General features: G+C 33.5%; 2 protein-coding genes across 2 annotated transcripts; one reads left to right on the top strand and one right to left on the bottom strand.

Annotated features, from left to right (window-relative positions):
* LOC133205818 (uncharacterized) lies at nt 1–936 on the top strand. Its single transcript, XM_061341703.1, has 2 exons — nt 1–76; nt 238–936. The coding sequence occupies exons 1-2, from the start codon at nt 31–33 to the stop codon at nt 915–917; spliced, it is 726 nt and encodes a 241-aa protein (XP_061197687.1). The 5' UTR covers nt 1–30; the 3' UTR covers nt 918–936.
* A 9640-nt stretch (nt 937–10576) lies between these two features.
* Nucleotides 10577–23245, bottom strand: LOC133171616 (uncharacterized). Its single transcript, XM_061306403.1, is given in 20 exon segments — nt 10577–11411; nt 11953–12049; nt 12189–12368; nt 13363–13492; nt 13572–13718; nt 14129–14334; nt 14586–14759; nt 15566–15669; nt 15989–16140; nt 16277–16316; nt 16318–16391; nt 16615–16839; nt 17654–17856; nt 18118–18264; nt 18622–18687; nt 18779–18851; nt 19314–19483; nt 19949–20123; nt 20373–20541; nt 23056–23245. Coding segments are annotated over 20 exon segments (2838 nt in total). The 5' UTR covers nt 23187–23245; the 3' UTR covers nt 10577–11236.
* Between the last annotated feature and the right edge of the window lie 1499 nt (nt 23246–24744).

Here is a 24744-nt window from a genome sequence, read left to right as displayed (position 1 = left end):
AATTATGTCAATTGAATTTTTAGTGAATGAATGAAAATGGGATCCGTATCGACACATCACGAAAAAACAAATGAAGGTATAAATTTCTTCATGAAAAATAAAAAAAAATAAAACTTTATTCCTACGTATTTTTACTTACCGACTGTTAATAGATTATTGTGTACTCCTTTCTTCCTGTTGTATCTCTCAAATACAAGAAATTTTTATGTTTTTTTTTTTTTCATTTTCTTTACTTAGGTGTACACGTTGACACAGACAAAAATCCGACGTTTTTTCACACAGTAACGACAGGTGCGTGTGGACTTTATAGCTCACATTGTGATTCTGCAGCTATGATCGACGATTCATTATCAGCTGTTAAAGTATCTACCCAAGAAGCCAGGGCGCTCCAGAGAACATTGGAAAGAGAGTACTTTTCTCACTGGAACGAAAAATGCGAAGTACAAGAATATCGCGGTTTCTCGCTGTCTCAGACAGATTTACTCGTGCGACAAATAGGCGACAGTTTCGGTAGCTTTCGCACAAACATCCTCAGACAGTTGTCCGGAATTCATTTTGCTGAGAAACTTGGAGTGAACATTTATGAGTTCACCTTTGGAGAAAAAATGAGCTCGGGTGAGGTTTATTTTGGAATGATCGCAATAGCAAAGAATGAACATAGAGATGAAATGAACGCAATCTCCTGTCTATACAAACTCAATTTTAACTTGGGGAAAGTTAAGCACAAGGAGACTCGAACCTTTAACCTGTTTGGGTTTATTCCAGTTGATGAGAGTACTGAAACATGGTATGAATCAAAAAGCCTGGGTTTCGTGACAAAAAACGAGTTGGTCAACTTTTGTCGAGTAAAAGCTTTGGGTGAATTCAGACGCAGAAACTTTATTTCAAGGATGAATGACGTCTATTCTGTGAAGTAGTTATTAATCCAGAACATTCAAAGTAGAAATGTATACAAATAGAAAACTGCCTGAAGTTTTTGTACATGTAAATTAAATTTTGAATACTATTTATAGAAATACTTTGATTTGTTCTTTTTTTATTTTTGTTTTTGTTTGTTTGTTTGTTTTGTTTGTTTTTTTTTAGGAACACCTTTTTTGCTCTATTTTTTTTTTACAATTATGATTTGTAAGATTTATTGTTAGTTATTGTAGTTAGCTTTTTTGAAGTTGTTTTGGCTGGGATTTCTATTATATGACTAGTCGTCATGTTCTCTAATTGAATCTAGTCAGAGTTAAACATTGTTTGCTTGACTTAATATCCCAGCCAATTAAATATTTGTATGTGTTTTTATATTTTGTCTGTTTTCGTCATTTATTTGATTAAATGACATGTTCACCCATATAACGTTGTTTCTCTTATTTCATAATATATGCGAATTAGCAAAAAAAAAAAAAAGAAAAAAAAAAAAAAAAAAAAAAAGAAAGAAAAAAAAAAAAGAAAAAAAAAAGAAAAAGAACTGCGAATTGCCAGTTTTTGATTTGAGTTGTACATACCAAAATTTGTGGATATAAATAAAGGTTTTAGGTTTGTCTTCATATTAGTTACATTACATAACAACATTGCATACGAATAATATGAAAACTAAATATGGGATACCTTCCTATTATAAAAATTGCTCACAATGTCCGCAATAATGTCAGCAGTTTTCAAGATAAGCAGTCATATCTCCCCCATTTTGCTTGTCAAATATTTTAGAGTCACCCCTCTCAAGTTTATTTATAGATAAACAGCACCGGCCACTGAGGAAAATTCCCCCACTCCCTTAAATTTGAGTTCACAGTTCATTTTTAAGGTCAAGGTCACTTGCATTGGTAAGGAAATGCTAAAAATTCCATGCCCTGTGGTATTGTATCATTGTGTTTCTTCCCTTTTTTTTATTCTAGATACTTTTATTTCCAGATAAACAGTTTTTTAGTCAGGATTTTAGTTTTAAAACCTGTTTCCCTTAAGAATACTCATATGGAACACCCCGAGCAGGGTTTATAATTGTGTTTTGTACAAAGACAATGAAATGGATAAACCATTTTAACTACCTCTGCCTGCAATGAAGATATTCGTTAATTCTTTTTCATTGTGGGAAACTTTTTTAAAACCGTTCAGATATATTTCCATAAACAGATTTTGATACACTGAATGTTTCTCTTTTGTTTGCACTTGCTTTCAATTTCCCCTGATTTCATAAATAAAAATGGTGAGTGCATATGTATCAATTGTGTTGAAGTTAATTTTTATATCAGTATGCACACTTGAAGTTTGAGCTCTACTTTGTTTTTTTCCCCTCCTTTAATTCTTATTTTTAAGAAATAAAAACGTGAATTTTAGAAAACCGAGAGAACATATGCGAATATCACGAGAACATAAGCGAGTATCAATAACCCCCTCTAGCACTGGACTTTCCTACTCAAAGTTACGTTTAATTTCGAGTGATATACTGCGGTATAATGTGACAAATGATATCTAATACTAAACCGTCTACCAGCCCTAGCCCTATCCCCTTCCTTCTTCCCATTAAGTTTTTATCAACAGATTAGGACACTAGCCGAAAAAGAAATTAAAAAATGGTTGACTTATTACAATAAATTTGAAAAAGTTTAATTTATATCTAGGAGTTTGGTCGATGTCTATGATTATTGCGTTACTTAACATTTAATATTAACATTACTTCACTGAGAAATCCAATAACTTTCATTTAAATAATGTCATCTCTGCGTGAAAATTGTTTATATGAAGCTGTTTGAAAAAATGTGAGAGATACAAAGGCAATGGATTTAGAAAGATTTACTCTGCAATTTTCTTTGTTCAAAATATCAAATTTACGACCTTAAAAATAGAAAATGTCTACGTAATATAATCCTTAAATTCTCTTCTTCACTTATTGAAAAAAGTAAATTTTACTGAAGAAATAACCTCTGAATACTGGTAGGTATCTATAAATATCTATGTAAGGCGGGACTACAGAGACATGACATCCGAGGACTTATAAAACTCACAAGCAGAGTGTCATGAGCAAAAGACCAAAATTTTATTGTTCAAACATGGACATTCCTTTAGTGATAGTGAAGAAACTTTACTCGGGAACAAAGTTCCCTACCTTCTTTATGTTTAGGATGTGGATCGGGTATGGATTTGACGCTGCAGAAATCGCCGCAGTGATGGTAAATCCCGGATTCGTCTATTCGAACACGACATGGGAATACGTGTTCTATTTTTATCTGGCGTTCGTCATCATTATTGCATTTATCTTGACGGCGTCTTTCAAACTCAGCGAGGAAATTTCCGACAGCAAACTTCACTCTTTTTTCGCTTTCTTCAAGCTGACGTCGGCAATCACGGCGGGGTTCATTTTCTTCCAGCTTTATCTGCAGGATGACAGAGAGCCTCTCACCATTTTCATCATGGTCATCACCGGTGCCGATATGAGCCTAGATTTTATAGAGATGGCGGCTGGCTGTGCTTCTCTTGGATTTAATATGGTGTATCCTTTGGAGATGAACAAATCACAAGCTTGAGAGAGAATTTTGCTGATTTACATTGAATCCAAATAATTTCTTTAAGTACAGATAATGTAAAAACTGAAGAAAAAAATTGTTTAAAAATAAGCATATTGTTCATGTTACCTGTATAACGAACTTTGATGTCTGTTTCGATGAAGGTGCTGTTTTGCAATGTTTGGAACCTTTGAGCAACGAAAGTTAAAATATTTTAAAACAAATAGATTACAATAATGGAGATTCTATCCAGTGATTTCTGCATTTCGCAAATTTACCCATATATTTGTGCTGACTGATGTTTCCAATGTCAGAGAGTTATAAAAAAAGAATTCTTGATACAGTGAAACAGTATTAAACGAATCGAAAAAGCTATAATTAGATCGTTATAATACCCCCACTTAGTTTTACCCATTTAAAATTATTTGATTTTCTAGCTCTGACTGAAAATTGTTTGTATAAAGCATGTATTTCATTGTAAGAGTATTCCTGTGGAAAAAAAGAGAAAAGAAAAAAAAAAAACACTCCGAAGGGAAAGGGTTAAACTAATCTGAATCTCTGCAACATGAGAGCGTTCACTTTCATCAAACTTAAAACATTTTTTCTCTCTTTTTCATTGAAGGTCTACTGGTCCGACAGTGTTGTTATGATTACTAAATCTAAACTTTCTGTGAAATTCTTTCATTCCCTTGTCAGTTTTGGCCCCCTTTCAATAAAACCTGATACCGTTACACTAGAATCAATGTAGAGGCTGTCCAGGCAAGTAAGAGATTTATTATTTATAAATAGTGTATTATAAGACATATTTCTATGTATCATTTTTCGTTCTAAAAATAGAAATTTCTATAAAATTCTTTTAAAAATTTATTTATTTATTTTTACATTTTTGGTCCTATTTCAATAACATCTAATGTACAAGCACTCTTAAGCTACATAATTTTCTTTCTCAGCTTTATGTGATCTTGATGTTTCCATGACTATACTAAAAATAAAATTGATTTGAAATTCTTTCTCTTATAGTTTTGGTCAGAATTTAATAAAATTTAACATCCATTGGTTTCTTAAAAACAGAAATTTATGTAGAATTCTTTCAAAACGCTATTCCTCTTACACTTGTTCTGATTTCAATAAAACTTGGACCACAGGTTTAATTATATACTAAGATACACAATGCTCTCACATATTTTTAATTTCAGTGGACAGTGTCTGATTTCAATAAAACCTTGTAGGTTGTAAACTAAACTACTACGTAAGACTAGTTTAGTTTTAGTTATCACTGTTGATATTTCTACTAAAGAAGACTGTTAGAAAATCTTACAAAATGCTACAATTTTCATTTGATTACAACATAATTTGGTACAAGTTTAAGAAAACATCAGGATACATAATTTAATCTAAATGTAGAATATATGGCCACAGCAAGAGACTTCTTTTCATGTATAAATTTATAATACAAAAATAGGTCTGCTAATAACGGGGCGCATGGGAATTTCAACAGATTGTTTCAAGACTTGATCTCCAACACTACACAATATTGTCAATCAGAAACTCAAATATCAATTTCGGAGTACTTGTGCGTATACAATCAAAATATTTTTTATATACATGTATGTATATTTTCCATTTACTTCCTAACACGAGGAGTGCCTACAAATAATATTCGTTTCAGATTTCAACATCCGATACTTTTAATACATTCAGACAATGTGTCTTCGTTGTGTCTTCGTTTTCATGTTTGGCCTATCGCCTGGCGTAATCTTCAACAGAATTCATCATATTTATGGAATTTGATGCCAGTTGAAAGATCAGGGTTCCCTAAATTTGGCCCGTATAGGAAGCAATTTCAGTTGGGGGGGGGGGGACCTATACATTTTCAGTTGAGGGGGCACTATCAACTACCTAAAATTCTTTGACAAGCAAAAAAAAAAAAAAAAAAAAAAAGGTCATAAGACGATTTTATTGAGGGGCACATGCATATAGTATCTACGTTTTCTATATATAGTAATCTATTTATCGGCAAAATAATTGCCCCCCCCCCCCCCCCCCCCGTTCCTACGGCCATGTAAAACAAGTGATTTAAGGTCCTCATTAATTATCTTCACGTCACCAGTAATGACGTGTCCAGCAGGACTACAATTGTAGGGTGAAGAAGAACATGAACACGTAGAAGGATTATGTTTCAGATGTTTCATATCTAGGCACTGTTGACCTTTTTTGTAATTAAAGAGTTTGGAAGCAATAGTTGATGAATATTTGTAAGAAATGCAAGGTGTGAATTAACTTGAAATATGGTGGAATATAAGACTTGACCCTTTTGTGAAGAATATTACTAATATTTACAGTGTCAAATCCTTTGTTGGCAAATCTATTGAAACAACAAACAAGAGGCCCGGGGGCCACATCGCTCACCCGAGCACTTTGGCTAGGAAAAAGCAGAAATTAGTTCAGTCTTGAAAAGTTAAAATATAAAAGTGTTTCGGGGGGGGGGTGGGTGTAGGGGTTATGATTTGAACTTACTTGAATCTAAACTTCCTAAGGATGTTTTTGAATTAATATGACACAAAATGGCTGTTACTGATTTTTTTCTATGTATTCCTATGTAACACATTGATCCCCCTATTGTGGCTCCACCCTACCCCCCTGGAGTCATGATTTGAACAAATTGGAATCTACACTTCCTGAGGCTGCTTCCATCTAAATATGACTGATCATGGCTTTACAGTTCTTGAGAACAAGATTTTTAAAGATTTTTCCCTATGTATTCCTACTGTATATAAAACTTTGATAGCTGTTGTGGCCCCACCCTAACCTCGGGGGTCATGATTTGAACAAAACTTGAATCTACACTACCTGAGGATGCTTGCATATAGATATGACCAATCATGGCTTTGCTGTTCTTGAGAAGATTTTTTCCTATGTATTCCTATGTAAAACTTTGATCACCCATTGTGGCACCACCCTACCAGGGGGTCATTTGAACAAACTTGAATCTACACTACCTGAGGATCCTTGCATATACATATGACAAAATCATGGCTTTGCTGTTCTGAAAAAGAACATTTTTAAAGATTTTTCCTATCCATTCCTATGTAAAACTCTGATCGCCCATTGTGGCTCTACCCTACCCCCAAGGGTCATGATTTGAACAAATCTACACTACCTCACAATGATTCCACATAAGTTTCATATTTTCAAGCACAGTGGTTCTTGAGAAGAAGATTTTTAAATGATGCCATTAATTTTTCACTAATTCATAATTATCTCCCCTTGGAAGAAGGCATGACCCTTAATTTGAACAAACTTGAATCCCCTTTACCCAAGGATACTTTGTGGTAAGTTTGGTTGAAATTGGCCCAGTGGTTCTTGAAAAGAAGATGAAAATGTGAAAAGTTTACAACGACGATGACAGACAACGGACAAAGGACTATATTCTGTAGTGGCCAGTATCTGCCCCCAAAATAAAACTTTGATGGAGAAATCTTTAATTATGCTCTAAACCGGGTGGATATTTGCAGACTTCAAAGCATTAAATATTTTTATCAACTATGACATCATTAGTTAGATATGAAGTCAATAAAATGACGTAAATTCCAAATTGCAATGATTTTTAGAGAAAATAGCGTATTTTACGTCGGTTTTTTGATTGGAAATTATCGAGCGCAGGTCTGCTCAGACTAGATCTTTTGATATAATGTGTAGATTGATAATATCAATGAAATATGTGAATATGGTACCTGAGCAAGCTTGCGCTCTATAAATACTATAGCCAAAATTGAACAAACTCTGTGCATTTTGGCCTCTATTTTAAAAATTACGGAAATCCAAATAGTTTGTGACGTCACAGAGACAAGAAAAGCCAACTAATTTTTCCAATTTCATAATATATTGTCTTAATTTGGATTATTTTATACAATATATGCACTTTTTCCTCATTTCAAGAGATTTTCAAAATTTGACTATTATGGGGGCAAGACGCCCTTACCGTATATAGTTCTTTCGATCAGAAAAACTCACTTGAGCCTTCGACTCAGGTGAGCTAAAAACTGAAGAATGAGCACAGAATAAAGAATCTAAAAAAAAATCTTATGGGCAAACTTTAATTGGAAAAGTCCATTCTCTAGCAACAAACTAAACAGATGGCAACAAAAAGAAAAAAAGAAAAAAAAGCTAATGTCATAACTAAAAACAAAATGAAATTTATTTATACATCAAGAATCAATCTATGAGCATTTTACTGTAGTACTGAATATCTATCAAATATTTAAACATTTTTTAAACATACAAAAAAAAAAGACTTTCTATTGCTTTTTGGGATCAAACATCATGAGTATGCTTTCACAGCAATATGGTAGTAAAAATATTCTGCATTGAAGCATCGCTAAAACAGGGGTCTGGCTAAATAATTTAGTACAAGAAGAATATTCCAGTGTATTGTATAAAATATCACATGGCATTGATACCCACACACATACACAAACAAGCATGCACTCATCCACTTAACATTTAAATATATCAATTAAAGGTATTGAGAAAAATATAGGATAAATGGAAAGCTACATTGTAAATGTGTTTATCGAAATATAAATACAATGCAGGAAACTAATTTTGTTACAGCATCGATGCTGATTTGAATGCTTCCTTTGCTTGCTGATTTAATGCTAGTTATCCTTATCCTGATGCTGTTTTATAATTAGGTCAATGCTACCGGAAGTAGCATCACGCTACCGGAAGTAGACAATGAATTTCAGCATTGTCGTTTAAAGCAATAAAAGTGCCCTTTACAATTATTTGATCATAATATCTCACTATGTATCAATAATGTGAAAACTTTAACCAATACTCTTTCTTTCTTTTTTTAATTTTTTACTGAATTAAAACTCATTGATTTTCTGATGCTAGTAGGATAATGCTGATTTTATGTAGGTCAATGCTGGTTTTATCCTTTGCTTGCTGATGCTGATCCTGGTAATGCTGTTTTTTAAATGCTGATGCTGATGCTAGCTCGATCCTGATGCTACTAATGCTTATGCTGGTTTATGTAACAAAATTAGTTCCCTGCACTGTACATCTATATGATTTATACAAATTCAAAGTACACTAACACAAAAAAATCAATAAAATAATTTACTAGCACTGATAAATACATTAACACAAAAAAATCAATAAAATAATTTACTAGTACAGCTGTACTAATTAGCGCTTCTTTTGCTTCATTTCAAAGGTGTACTTGTTCTACTATTGCACAATCAGCTCAAATGCACATGGGCCATGAAAGTCACTGCCGTTCAAAGGACAACAATTTAGACAAATTTGAATGTAAACTACGTGAAAACATTTTCATAATAATCTGACAATAAAGAACATTGTGTTTTTGGGAAGATTTTTCCTACCGGTATACATTTTAAAAGTACATGCATAATTTGACAGTTTAAAAAAAAGTTAACAATAGCTAACCTGAGTATCTCATTATATAGACTGCAAAGAGTTATAGTGTAGTAAAGAATAAAATATTATGCATTATCAATATATGACCAACTACTGTAAACCAACTATTATTCGTGACATCTTTTTATTCGCAATACTTTAGTATGGAATCCATCCATGACTATTTTGTCTTATGTTCGAGACTGAGGCAACATTCTACATAAATACATAGGTGAAGAATTGGTTCATGAGGAGAAATATTCATGAATGAAAGAAAGTTGCAAAACTCATGGATACTTCTCGCTTGAGAGTATAACTTGGTTTACAGTAAGCCTGAACCTTAAACCAGTTGACCAGAGGTCTAATTGCTTATTATAATCATGCCAAAGATTTGACTGCTAAATGTTTAGGAGTGAAGAAGATTTTTGAAGATCTCATGAATTTTGATTGTTTTGACCCCACCCCACAGGCCCCAGGGAGGCAGATACAGTGGCTTCCATTTTATCGGATAGCGGTTTAACGAATATTTCGGCTATTTCAATATAACATCAGAGCACAAAACCATTTTTTATATATTTATTAATAATTTCACCTGATATTCTGATGAGAAAATATTGGATTTTCGTTTTATCTGATACAAAAATTTGGGACTATCATAGTGTTTTTTGATAATCAGCACCTTGTTCACACCTCCAACTTCGTATGTGAAGCCTTTGTTTACACAGTCTGACACCTCTCACCTTGACTGCATAGCTTGAGTACACAATGAGGGGATTAGTTACGGCTGGACGCACACAGGCACCTTACCTGTGTTAATAGTGGGCATAGTAGATAGATATGTTTTGTTTACAATTGTGGTGATCAGCTTGGGTTTTTAATGTTAATCAATGATGTACTTGTTAATTATGACAATTATTTGCAATTTTTTCGGCTTGAAATTTTAATTATTGAACTGATTAGCTTGTGTATGACAATTTGTTTGGATAATGAAATAAGCCTATTCAATCGTTTAACTTGGTCATATGGCTAAATATTTGTTCACTTTTAAGTGCAAAATTTATGGTTAAAATCACAAACGTCCCGTACTATAAATAAACATGCAAAATCCATACCATCTTTCTTTACATGGCAGACAAGTACGAGATTGGTAAACTCATTGACCAGAGAATTGTCACAAACAGTATAAAGTATGTAACCTTATTAAAGGAATAATAACGAAATTGTTCATTTATTTAAAATTTTTGTTTATTTTTAATTTACAATCTATCCAGGGAAAAATAGTTTACAGTTATTAGTCAAGCATTTAGTCTACTTCCGTTTTCAAAATGGCGACCATCGAAGAGGGAATGTAAACATGTGCTGAATACAGATGGCAATAACTATCAAAGAATATATTTTATCCATCAATTTATTTGAAAAATGTTATCATATTAAATTCACAAGTAAGTGAAATAATTTAATGTAGGAAAGTCACTAAGTAAACTAATCAAACGAAAACGAAAGTGCAAGTTTGAAATTTGCTACGATGCATTATCAATACCTGTAGCTCTATACATCTATCTTTGGACTCGGTATGGAGCAATCGGCTATTCTAATAATCGGCTATTCGGATAAAATTAGACTGACAACTTGACTATTGGATAAAACGGGAGCCACTGTACTACGAAATTGACAGTTTTTGCTCCCCTTTATATACCCATAACAGCTATACCAAAATTGGTTAAAATTTGTTCAGTGGTTCCAGTGAAAAAAGGTGAAAATATTTAAAAGTTACAACTGATGCATGACTAGATGATGACAGATGGAAACTGATAGCAATAGGTCACCTGAAAGACTTAGGTGATCTAATAAGGAGCTGCCAATTAAGATTCTGCCAAAAACTGGTTCATACCTTTCGTAATAAAATCCATCATACTAATAAAAGCATTTAAAGCTTCATCAAGGTATATCAAAAATATTTTTCAATTCAAAACAACTTCAAATATAATCTGAGGTCACAAGTACATGAGGTATAAATGACACTCACTCCTATAAATAAGAGGAGTAAACATCTCGATCTCAGAGAAAACATCTCAATCTCTGAGAAAACATCTCAATCTTAGAACGAGATGCCTCTGATATATACATGTAAATTAAAACTTGAGGAGATTCCCCTCAAAACTAAGATCAGAAAAACCTAGGACATCTCAATGTCTCAGTTGATGTTTCCACATGGTCTATAGACATCTCACTATTTAATGTGAAATTAAAACCATACGGAGACATTTTGGTAATTAAACTGATGCTAAAGCATTATGGAGACCTCCTTTTCTGAGCTGAAGACTTCATGAAGACATTTCACTGTCTGAGCTGAGGTCTAGCATGATATCAATGTCCAATGGAATTCCTGCATTGGAGATTTTTCGCAGCTGTGCTAACTGTAATGCGCTCACCCACCTCTCCCGAATTGCTACATATCTCTGAAGGTTTGCGATGAGAGCTGTCCAGCCAGTTTGATGACTGAAAAAATCAAGTAAACGTGTACACAGTTTAGATTCCTATTACAGTAAAACCGCTCATAGAAAATCGTCAGGGACAAACGTGTAAAAAAATATGATTTGCTACATCCAGTAAGTGTGTAAAACATTTTGAAACTATAGGGAATGAAAATCACTTTGCTGTAAGTGTAAATTTATTAGTCCCCTGCCAGTGAAACCGGAGGGGACTATAGGTTTCCTCCACATCTGTCTGTCAATCTAGCTGTCTCTCTGTCCCTCTGTCGGTCTGTCCCACTTGGTTTTCCGCACTTTTTTCTCAATGCTTGCAGATACTGAGCTGATTTTTGGTATTTGAGTGTATCTTGATGAGTTACAAATCAAGTTTGCTTCAATGACTTTTTTTGACAGAATTACAGCTTTTTTAATTTTTAAGGGTTTTCCGCAATTTTTTTCTAAACACTTGCAGATATTGAGCTGATTTTTGGTATGTGACTTTTTAAAAGTAAGTTCTTTGTTTTACTGTAATATCTACATAGAAATTTAGGGTTTTGTATATTAATTACCTGGCACCACATCCCCTTCCTGTATCACCATGGAAATATTCGTAATACAAAATCAAGTCCTTGAAATGGGGATCCTTAGCATATCTCTCCTCATCACCTGAAAAGGAGACAATGATCTGTTAATAGCAGTAGTGGAAATTTGTAAACTTGCAGTGATTTGAATTTTCAGGGTGGAATCTGAGCTCACTGACATAAGCACGATTAGAAAAAGACAAATCCAGAGAATTAATACAAACCATGGCAGGGTCTGACTCCTCTAGGATCAGGATAAAACAGTCGTGACAGCCGTACAGAAAGTTCATGAGCTACATCTGTTAATCGCATCAACTTCCCTGATCCTGTGGGGCATTCTACCTTAAAGGATTCTCCAAAGAAGTAATCATATCTTCTTAGATTTTCAATCAGAAGATAGTTCACTGAAGAAAAAAAACCCACTTTCACTCTGTTAATATGTAATGATAAAAGATGGACATTAAAATAATTCTGAGTAACATTCTAAAATCTGAGAATACATGTATTTACTTTCAGCAAACATATATTTGAGACAAAACATCAACAATAAGTAGAGATAAACTCCAATTTTTAAAAGATAGCTGGTTTCAGCAAAGGAATTTTAGGCCAAAGGGGAGAGAAAAATATTCTCTGGACCAGGATTTTACATGGACCTGTTTTGACCGCAGTGATTAATTGGCTCTTTTTGGTACGGGGTCCTGTGTCCTTTTGACTGGGAAATTTGAAATGAAAAAGAGGCAGAATTTAAAAATATTGATAATATATTATGCTTTACTGTAAAACAATGAGAAATTGTAGGCTTATCCTCTATGAACATCTTTATGTAATCTCAAAATTCATAAAAAGCACTGAAAAATTGAAACTTTTTGTCATTTGGGAATTTTTTTCCCTTAATTTTGGGAAAAAAGGAAGATTTTCATTTGGACAGAGTCCTTATACCAGACCCTCAGGTAACAGATATTAATCCCTGAACCTTGACCTTTTATTCAAAATCTTGCATAAAGGTCACTGCATACACTTTGTCCATTGGTATTACATGGGTGAAGTACACTGTACAAGTCAGGGCTATATGCTCAAAAAGGGCAGAAGGATGGACAAACAAACTGATCTCTGAGGGTGCCTACAAAACAGGGCTGAATAACCTTCAGTCACCTTGAATTATCAGTCCAATTCAAGTTAGTAATGTCTAATGAGTAAGTCTTACTTTGTAACAAGTCAGAATTAATGGGAATTAAGTGAGAAAGACAAACATGTATTGGTAACCAGTTAGAAGTTACAAGTCTTGGTTGGTAACAAGTTAAAATCAATAAGTACAGGTAAGTCTAACATGATTACCAATTAGAATTAATGGAGAGAGTCTTACTTGAGAACCAATAACAATGAAGGGACAATTCTTACTTGGTAACCAGATGGGTCCTCTCCAATTACTGTTTCCACCAAACATGTTGCTCTCAGACTCTCCTGGTTCATATTTAACACTGTACTCATGTCCCCCACATTCAAGAATAAATGGTTCTTTTCTATGATGCTGCAAATAAAAATATTAAATCATGAAATACTCTAGACTGCTTAATATTGATAAATTTATTCTAAATTTTTAGAAGTACCTTTGATAGGGACCTGATACCATAAGGTGATAGAAATTTGTTCTCATCCAGTACATGAGCTAACACACGCTTTAGCTGCTCTTTCTTGACTAACGACAACAGTAAGGTCTGTTCATTCTCATCTGGATTTTCACACATAAAGGATATCTACAACACAGGGAACAATCTGTTTCTCTGTCCACATTACTGGCATTATATAATTCATCTACTAAATGTTAAATCCCCTTTTCAGCTGATTTTTGTTTACCTGAAAGAATTTATATTTGTAAAGGGCTTCTCCATAACCAAAATCAATTCATTATCAAATTTCTCTGATTAGAGTTACTCTGAACCAAAAGCCAATTTGACATATTTTTGTTATATTCTCTTGGTGAGTTTTAAGCAGTGATTCATTTTCCCTCATTAAACTTTTGAAAGAGTGTGCCTCTTCAAAAAAGAGAATATTTCCATCAGCAAAGTACTTTTTTTAATGCAGATATTAAAATTAGATGATAAACACCACATCTTTCTTTGACTAGAAATGCATGTTACAGTAATAGCAATGTGTTTGTCCTTACATGTTGTGCCAGATCTTTACGATTATTCAGAAACCATTTAGTTCTCTTGTGAAATCCAGGATGTCTGTTGAGCACCTCATATTTCAGCACCATACAGGAGAACAGTGGCACAAGCCCCACCATGGACAGAATCTTCAGAGGCATTGTTTTCTTGCCATTAACTCGGATGTGGTCATAGTAAAACCCATCTTCCTCATTCCATAAACCTTGGGAACAAAATATTTCAGTGTTATCTGATTTAACAAATACATAGAATTAAAACCATATAGAATATTCATTTGACACTGTAACAAAGTGAACATTTTTAAAGTTTTCAATAGATTTACTTGAATGATCAATTTAAGATTAAAAAAAAAAGAAGATCTAAACAATTGAATAATTTTTGGGAATTCAAGACCTAGGAAGACATAAAAAAAATTGCTAAGCCTCATTTTACCCCATGGATACAAAGTCTCACCAATTTCATCTTTCTGATTGATAGCATCAGCAATGGCTACAAAATGCTCAAAGAACTTGCTAGCCATGTCTTCGTAGATACAGTCCCTCCTCGCGAGTGTGAGAGAAATCTCCAGCATGATGGAGCAGAAGAATGCCATCCAAGCCGTGGCATCTGCCTGGATGAGGTAACCACCTACAGTGTGTCAAATTAACAGTTCTTATATGATATTGAATAAGAAGGTGCCAAAAGTGAAAATGAAGTACAATACTTCAAAATTATGTTAATATCTTGATCATATTGCTTGAATTTGCCCAGTAATAATTTTTTTCAGGGAAAATGAAAGCTATACATGCATGTATACAAAAATAACTAGAAAACTGACAAAGTCAGAGAGCAGAGGGCTGTCCAAGGTAAGTGACAACTTTCTCTCACTGTAAAGTATTGATGCACAAAATTTGAAAACATTACAGTGAAACTAGCTGAATTATAGCATCACAATTAAAGTGTTGATGGACAGATGCACAGATAGACAAATGGACCACCACAAAATTAACAGATGTATTCCTCTTACCTTCATATCTTTCTGTATTAGGTTTGAAATAGTTATGATGAAAACAGTTATTCTGTTATAGTGGATTTACATTCATGCATACAGACAAAGTGATATAACCCCAAAACCAATAGATGCCTGGCTCTTATACGTAAAGTACTTCAGTACAAAATTTGAAAGCATACCATAAGTGTCATGGATGTACATTCAGAAAAACACATAGACACAAAGTGATATTACCCCAATATCTAGGTGTCTTGCTCTTATAATAAAATACAATGTACTTCTGTACAAAAGCTGACAGTGTTTCATTGAAAATTATTGGAGTTATTGCATCACAGAAAGATAGCTGGGGAGACTTTTCATGCAGGGCCCTAAATATTGTGTTCAAAACAAATATGTATGCATGTAGGTCTAAACTACAAAATATTTTCTGGGATGCAGATACCTGTTGGCAATGGTTTAGAGCGGTCAAAAATCCCAATGTTATCTAACCCAAGAAAACCGCCGGTAAAAATGTTCCGCCCCTCCAAATCCTTTCTGTTTATCCACCTGAAATTAAAAAAAAAAGTAGGAATAACATCCTAAAACACACTAACAATATATATATATATATATATATATATATATATATATATATATATATATATATATATATATATATATATATATATATATATTATACATGTACATGTATATAAATATATACAGTCAAACCTTGATATCTTGAACTGGACGGGCCAGGATAAAATACTTAAGAGATAAGCAGTTGGGACTTTCAAATCACTTCTACGTATCTGTGGTATTCGAGATATCAGTGTTCTAGATATTGAAGTTCAACATATATTTTCAAGATAAGAAACAACTTTACCATGTGAAATTCATGATGAGTTTGTGGAAACATCTTGCCAGAAAGCCAAGGTCTCGCTTGTTCTTTGGACCCGAGGCTTTGTAGACTCTTAAAACAGCATAAGCATGAACTGGTGGATTTACATCTTGAAAACTGAATTCATACGCTGGTATCTGAAAATTAGCAAAGATTTATGTTTCAGATATTTATGTCCTAAATATGTTAACTTTAAATAGATTCCATACACATAGAAAAATCTTGTATTAATTGTTTCATAACATAAAAAAAGAGCATAAATTCTACTTTCACCTGTCCATTAGGATGCATATACCATTCCCTGAGAAAGAGGTAGCTGATCCTTGGCAAACTGAACATCAATATCTGCCATTGGAATCATATGGAAAGCCAGGTCCCATGAGGCATACTTAAGTAAACCAACAAACATTGAAATTTCTTTCATGCACTTTCCAACAAGTTAACTTTACCAGTGACCTAAACTTTCAAACTAAAGACAGACCTTAACATTTTCTTTCCAGTGATATGAATTTACCTTGTGACATAAAACTGTTAGAAATTTAGAGAGGCAAAATTGCTTTCAAGAGGTAAAAGAAACTATTACAACTATCATGGTAACATTACTGATATACCCAGGGATATTCCCATTTGTCAGGCACTGAGATGACATCCATATTAAAAAGGTGCATCCATTCAAAGTTACGTCCCCTGAGCCTGGAGGCAGGAGGTTTTGGTTGGTTGTTGTCTCCCTTTAGCCATTCTTCTATGACATAGTAATAGAACTGTTTACTCCATAGAAGTCCAGCATAAGCCTGCCGGGACACCTGTCTCTGTTGTTTGTCCTTCATAGGAATTTTCTGGCAACCAAAAGAAATTTAAAAATTTTTTCAATAGTTAAATACATTTTCCAAAACATTCCAGACTTTGAGCGATCTTAATTATCTTGTGCATAAAGAGACATGCAGAATCTGTGTGGATATTTGTATTTCTGATAAATTATTGAATTCAGGTCTTTTCTGGCCTCCTACAATGGAACCTGCCAATTATCTTTTTCCCTTAAGGATAAATAACAAAAATATACTTTTTTTCAGAAATCAGCAATGTATCTATTAGATTTATATTTATAAAGATGACGAATAATGTTTGCCAGAGTAATTGTAAAAATTTTGTAAGATTTTGTAATAATGTCATAAATGTGTGCAAATATTTGTATAGATTTATATAGAAAATGACACAATGTTGCATATTTGAATCCTACAATTTACATTTTAGGAATCTATTACCGTATTTATGTCATTTCCATTCAAAATCAGTCAAAAATTATGTATCAATCCAAGCATCAACTTTTTTTTGTTTTTTGTTTGTTAAATATCTTCCAAATGTAATAGGAAGGAATGTGAAAGACCAAACCTCGATTTGAATCCATGTGTACTCTTAAGTCGACAGGTGCTCCATCACCTGATTTATCTGCTTGCTTGTGAACAAACCTACCTGACACATACTAGGTTTGTTCACACTGAAGCTAAGACTTATATTTGTAAAATACATGTCAGATTGACCATCAAAGTAAGCTTTATGCCAGTAGTTAATTTGTGGGAAGGTTTCAATCAAAATTCAATACATTGCAACTATAATGAGTTTAAAATATATAACTATTTATGTATTACAAACCTCTTCATAAAAGATATCTGCCTCCCTCTGCCTATCCTGGAAGGTTTCATCAAAATCTGGTCCAAAGACTCCATGCTTGGGAGTCTCTAATTCATAGTACAGCCTCACTTTGATGGTGAACTCTTCCCCGGGGTCAAGGGTCAGGACATAGTGAGCAGCACATTTTGTACCACAATATGAAGGGTTTACAGCTGATTTCTGTCCTTTCAAATAATTTTAAAATTAAACTACATGACATTTGGATAGGTATACATTTTTTTTCTTCAGAAATCAATACACAAAAAAAGTTCCGTTTAATTACATATGCACTCTTTTGAATAATTGTCTGGGTTCTTTTTCCATCATTTAATTTAAGAATTGCATGATACACTGAACATCTTGGTTTTCAAGTTCTGATATCATGTTTCATATACTGTTAGATCCCTCAACATTAGTTATTAAGCTTTACCCTAGAAAGACAATACCTTTGACAACATAGTCATGGAAGGCATCCTTAGCATATCCACCACCTTCCATATTAAACAAACGTTTGAAATTTGTGTCATTCTCTGTAAACAAAAGTTCTGGTTCTTTGTTGTTCTGATCCATATCCACCTCCCAGAAAAATGACCCTGATCAAAAACAAAAATTCAATTATCAATTCAATGTGTAATTAATCAAATACTGTAAACATACATAAATAGCATACTCAAAATATAGCACAATCCTCCTCTTGAACTGATTAATCATCATTAGTACAATCGTAAATTGGTGCACTTGAGTCTTGTAAACTACAAGTTTTAGTTTAAAACGTATTTAAATGCATGTTCATAAATTAGTGGACATGGAGCAGCTCGAAAGACATTAAAATAAGATTACCGCTAAAGTAAATATGTTAACAATGACTCTTGAAACAGAAGCATTTATATTTTTCTTTAATCAAATTTGTAATTTCTGTCCAGCAAGAGATATCAAGATGTTTAACCCACCACAGAAAGCAGCTGGGGGTGTGGTCTGGTCCGCTGTAGGGTCTATGTGGTGACTTTGATCCTCCCCTAAAAAGGGGAGACAAGTAAGTAAGTAACAGGATGATCTGTTATGTTTAACTGCTTTACAGTTACAATGTAAAGTCATTCAAGGACAAACCTAAAGTTGGATGGTCACATTTCACCTTGGTGCTGGACACTTGACTTAGATGGGGCTTTGGACTCACACAACACTGAAGTATAAAAAAAATTCATTTTTAACATCTTATGATAAATATTATGAGCAAATTTAACAAAACGCTCAATCAAGGTCCTTGAAGGATATACATGTATTAATAAATTATAAAAAAAATTCAAAGTTACTGTAGGATCCAAGGTGCATCAACAGACAAAGTCTAGTGATCTCAAATATCAGCTTTGGTCTGATTCATACCCTATTACATGGCTCAGTTAAAAACTTCCAAATTCCATCATTTTGAAATTTGCAGTTTTCTACACTTTCTTTGGTTTTTGCCTAGATTTCTGCAATGCAGTTCTATCATTTAAATAAATCCATAAAGCATTTTGAAGACAGAACATAACACATATTCAAGCCACATGCACAATGTGCTGTAGGTCCTTTTTCTAAGATACAATCTAGTTCTTACATTTATATGTTTTTCTGTTATAAATTAAAATTCTGAGCATTTACTTACATATGCATCTTTGCCCCATGACCAGACATTTCTGAACCATAAGGTTGGAAGTACATGAACCGTGGCTTGTTCTGTGCCTCTGTTGGAGACGGTATACTTCGCCAGGATATCATTGGGGCTGTGTTTACAGTACTCAGCCATCACATCAAAATAACCCTGGTCAAATACACCTGTTAAGCATATGTTTATATATCTTTAATGTTTCAGCAAATTGTGTTACACATCATTCATATTCACCACCAAAATATGATTTTGCTTTGATATGATGATATAAAAACACCCAATGCCAGTCTCACAATGGACAAAGTTTTTTTTTCCAAATTTAACAGTTTTTGTTAAAAACAAATCATTTCAACCAAGATTATATTAAGAAGAACAGTAGGATTACACAAAACAGATGCAGTTAACCTTTGGTATCTTGAACTCCGACATCTCAGACACCAAGGATTTGTTGAAGTGAGCTGAAAGTCCCAAATAATGTTTATTTAAATCACCCTCAGTATCTCAAACCCTTGGATATCTCTAAAAAAAATTTTTTCTTGATCCCATCAAGTTTCAGATAATGAGGTTTGACTGTATATTTATTTTTAAGCCCTAATGACCTGGGACCCGGTAATTATGTGTGGTCCACTTACCTGTGTCCAGAATTTCATACTCTGGCATTAGGAAGCCTCGTACTTGGTTTTCATGTTCCAGTTTGCTGTAGGGGTATTCCTGGTGGGGATATTTATACAGCGCTTTCATGTAGGAGTGGGTGGGGGTACTGTCCAAATAATAGTACAATTCCTTAACATCCTCACCATGGTTCCCCTGGTAAGTAACAAATCAAACAGAAATAGTGATACACCGGTACATGTATTAAAGACATTATTCTGAATAATTATTTTATTTATTTTCAACTTCATTTTATGAAAGAGATGAAACTTGATTTATACAAAGCAGTAGACAGTAATAATTTGATTTTTTTTTTAAATCAGACATGTACACAGTAAACACTTATATATTGCAATCCATACTCAAGCCACATTGTTCAATACTCCTCTTCCACCTTAAATATACCTGGTGTCCTGTGAGTCCATACAACCTCTCCTTTAGGATGGGGTCCTTCGTGTTCCAGAGGGCCAGGGCCATACAAAGTCGCCCCTGTCTGTCACACATTCCCAGAAGGCCATCCTCCCCCCAGCGATAGGCCCGGGACCTTGCATGGTCATGAGGGAAATAATTCCAGCTGAAGAATTAGACCATATTCAGAATATCAGTATACATGATCTCCTAGTTTTGTGTTCTTATAACCTATTTTGAATTAAGTAATATATCTTAATTTAATCTTTCTCTCTCTCTTTTTAATGTACAGAGTTATTCCCCTTTCAGTGTGTTTGGATCATCACTACAACTACTGACCAGACAGCTATTTATAGAATTCTTGTCCTGAACAGCTGTTGAAGGGATGAATACAAAAAATAATAGATTGTTGCCAGAGATGAGAGGATACATTGTACTTGTATCTGAATCAATATAACTTCTGATTTCAGCAACAGCTCAAAGTAATTAGCATCACTCAAACCAAACCTATATACAAGCACAATATTCCAGAGAAAGATCTATATATATAAAAATATAAAAAAATTATATATATATATATATATATATATATATATATATATATATATATATATATATATATATATATATATATATACACAAATTTAGGAACTTTAATTTCTTGGCCTTAGATTCTATATTAATATTTCTAATATGGGACTTTAAAATATTGTAGTAATTTTTCATCACTTTTAAATTCTAAATTTGAAGTTTATCTCTGTAAGGTTTTAATATATTACAGATAGCTTTGAAGGCGTACACCTTTCACAAGTTTCATTCGTACAAGTATCAGGTACAAGTCACTATTCAGACTGTGTCATGTGAAAAATATTATATATCATTTTGCTGAAAATGGGGTGTTCTTATAGAAACTTGTCATGCAATGAAAGTTCCTGTTAAGGATCATCTTCATGATTATTCATAATTTACAATATATAATATATAAAACTATGTGCCTCCTTTCAATTCAACCATCCACATTACATGTGAATCACTACTTTTTATGTTAAACACAAGGATCATCAAGTACATGATATAGTAAGTGTATATAGGATCTGTATATGTACACGAGATCAATGTAAAACAAGGAAGGACGTCCTAACTTAGAGATCTTAAAGACAATTATCTACTTCCTGTCACTGATCAATGCACAGCATTTCCTGGAAACTGCATTTACTCTCTCTCTCTCCCTCTCTCTTTCTCTCTCTGTGCAGAGAACAATATAACTGGCACTAATACCATTTATCCTAGTAAAATCTTATAAATGTGTTAAGAGCTGTAATAGACGGATACCTAAGATTCTACCCACCATTCACCTAACACCTCAGTAGAAGTAAATGGCTTTGATGTTGTAATGTTGTTGACATTTAGAACTGATGTCTCATGATTGAGGAGTGAATTAGTACTGATAAATAAGAAGATATGCACCATCAGTAGTTATGTAACTTCACATATTGTAACAACATAAAATCTTGAATCTTGGAACATACTTTGTAAACAAGATGTCCCTTCCTTAAATTCTGATGGTAAACCTAGAGATGTAATGTTGATAAATGAGACCCATTTTTTTTAATGCAAGCACTAACTGTCCTTGTCATTTACTTGATAAGCTGTAATGATACATAAATATTAGAAATTACTTTTTATGTCCCAGTCACTTGGAAATTATCTAACCAGCTCCAGTCACAATGTAGATTTAAACATAAAATAAATAAAAATAAATTTCCTCATTCCCTGTGCACTGTCTTCATTTTTTTCCTACCTACCAATCAAAAGCAACTGTAACTTTGAACATAGGGAAAATTATTTAAAAAATATATTTCTTCTATTATTTCTGTGTACAATCTTGCTTTATAATAGGATGCAAGAGGGAAGGGGTAACTCTAAAAAATGTATGACTTAGAAGATATTAATTCTAAATACAATATTGACACTGTATTGCTTTCTTGGGTCAGTTTATAAAAGGGTTAAAAGTCCCTCCAATTTAACAATGTTCATGAATATGTCATGAAAAGGTCAATAATCCTATTGCAAAATTAAGAGTACTTAAGGAAATTTTAAGAACATGGTGACCTACATATTCAATGGAGAAGAAAGTTTCATTTGTCTTACATACTTTCACCCCCCCCCCCCCCCCGAAAAAAGAGCATACGATCAAACCAACAAAAAACATAACACACTGCAAGATCTAAGTAAATGTGAAACATAATTTTATTTTGTTAGGAAAATAGACAACTTAACTGAATGAGTGATGCAGATCGAATATTTTAGTTTTAGTAATTAAATAAGACACGGGATTTATAAAACTTGGGTTTGTTTTGAAATAATTTGCATTAATAAAAAACAACTGTTCTTTTGCAGGATAATGACCTTAATTTAACATGCCATGTCTAGAGAAATATTGTACAGTTCGTTGATAGATCTATGTAGGTCAGAATTTCGCGTTTTTGCAACAATAATAAGCGTCCACTGTATAAACTCAGAGAAGCAAATCAACACGCATGCATACTTCTGCAACATGCATTAAAAACGTTACTTATTTTCACGAAAAATATACATTTTATTAAACATGATTTTACGTATACTAGATAGACGTTTCAGATCAGAGTAATTATTGTTTTTTGGATATCGCTTGTCTTACCAGTTTCCATCTTGAGAATAATCCTCCCTAACGGTCCCCCACTGTCGCTCCGAGAGGTAGGGTCCCCATCTTTTCCAGTTTTTTGCCCTCGTTCTATCCTCCCTCAATCGCTGTCTCTCCGGGGTTGTCATGAGGCCACCGCACTTTTACTTACATCAGAGCACGCGGTGGTAGTGTTTATATTTACTACAGCATGCATCAGTGAATCCGCACTCCACAATTCACAAAAAGAGGCTGAACCAAGTAAGGAATCTAGGGGTGCACAGGATTTCATTGACGATGACGGTGAAGGTAATAAATTGATTGGGCCGATGCACAATAATGCTCATAAAGTTAAACCCTTTTCATTTAATCCAAATTAGACTGAAAGTCAAGCAGTCAAAATAAAACTGACTTTTCTACTTATATTGCAAATTCGGCAATGATAATAAAATCAATGATTCCTAGTCCTAGGACTGAAAAATGTACCCCTTCTGATAATTACAATTTTAGATCAAGCAAAATAAGACGATAGTGTGAAGATAACCTGATTAATTAGGTCTTATTTGATCAAAAAAACATTGTTTGCATAATTATCTTTCTAATATTTTTAAAGTAAATATTCGTAAATCATCGCATAAAGTAATTGTGTATATCAGGGACCTACATGTATATATACTAGTATGTAGGTCCCTGTGTATATACAATTTGTTGAAACACGCTTATTCTTAAAGGCCGAGGTTTTCAACCGGTCGGTTTTCCTCAGGAAAATTTGGTGTGGGGTGGAGCTTAATCGAAGCGGGTGAGAAGCCCCAAGGGAACGACGCTGGCTTGTGTATACCTACCTTTATACACAGGATGTTACCTGAATGTATTACCTGTATACGTTTTCCTACGACATGGTAAAACAATGCCATTGTTTTTCTTGTGTAGGTCAATTGAAATGTTGACCGTAAAATTCTGAAATAAAGCATGCGAAATATTTTTGTTGCGAACAGAATCCTACTTAAATTCTTTCTTTTGAAATTAATGTTTTTAAAAATAATTCAACAATTTCAATTATATGTGTGTTTGTAAACTAATATCAAATGTTATAACGAATATAGGGCCAAAATCTTTCGTTGTAAGCTAGCGACAGAAAGAGAAGTAATTCAAATTGCACGTCGTGTATGCAAAACGAAAGCAGAAAGTGGGTCATAAATAAGTCTCTCAGTAAAAATAAAACTTAGAAACGCTGTTTGGAGGCTACATTTTGTAGGAATACAATAAACAAAATATTTTTGAAGATAATTCCTACGTGATTTTTCCAGGACGCATGATCTGTATAAAATGGCCAGGGCTTCGGACCGGGGGTGGTTTCCCGACAGCTAGCTATTACCCGGTGAGACGGGAATGGAATCACCTGCATTGTACTTTTTTTCCCTTCGGGATTCATAATTTCAAATATTATATGCAAAGCAAGACGTTATAATCCGAATAATTTCTCTTCTAAAACTGGTTATTATACCGTAACTTCGTCACCTTTTGTCTCGAAGAAAAGCGACACGTAACACAATTGTCTTATATAAAATTTCACTTGAGCAATATTGCAATGTTGTCATACTTATTTAAAAAAAAAAAATTATTTACTTCCGTTATTCTTCAAACGCGGGTCGGTATATTTTTTTTAAAGGTAGAATAAATGTACGTCAGTTAAACTATGTTTTGACA

This window comes from Saccostrea echinata, unplaced genomic scaffold, assembly GCF_033153115.1.
Source record: "Saccostrea echinata isolate AGI-Se365-2 ecotype Australia unplaced genomic scaffold, CSIRO_AGI_Sech_v1 ptg000054l, whole genome shotgun sequence".
NCBI classification, from domain to species: Eukaryota; Metazoa; Mollusca; class Bivalvia; order Ostreida; family Ostreidae; genus Saccostrea; species Saccostrea echinata.
Note: the sequence above shows the minus strand (reverse complement) of the source record. Positions and strands in the feature narration are given on the sequence as shown.

What these genes read in the sequence shown, in the direction of transcription:
- LOC133205818 (XM_061341703.1), top strand. Translation starts at nt 31, where the DNA reads ATGAAAATGGGATCCGTATCGACACATCACGAAAAAACAAATGAAG. An exon ending in TCACGAAAAAACAAATGAAG is followed by an intron (nt 77 to 237) that starts GTATAAATTTCT and finishes TTCTTTACTTAG; the next exon opens with GTGTACACGTTGACACAGAC.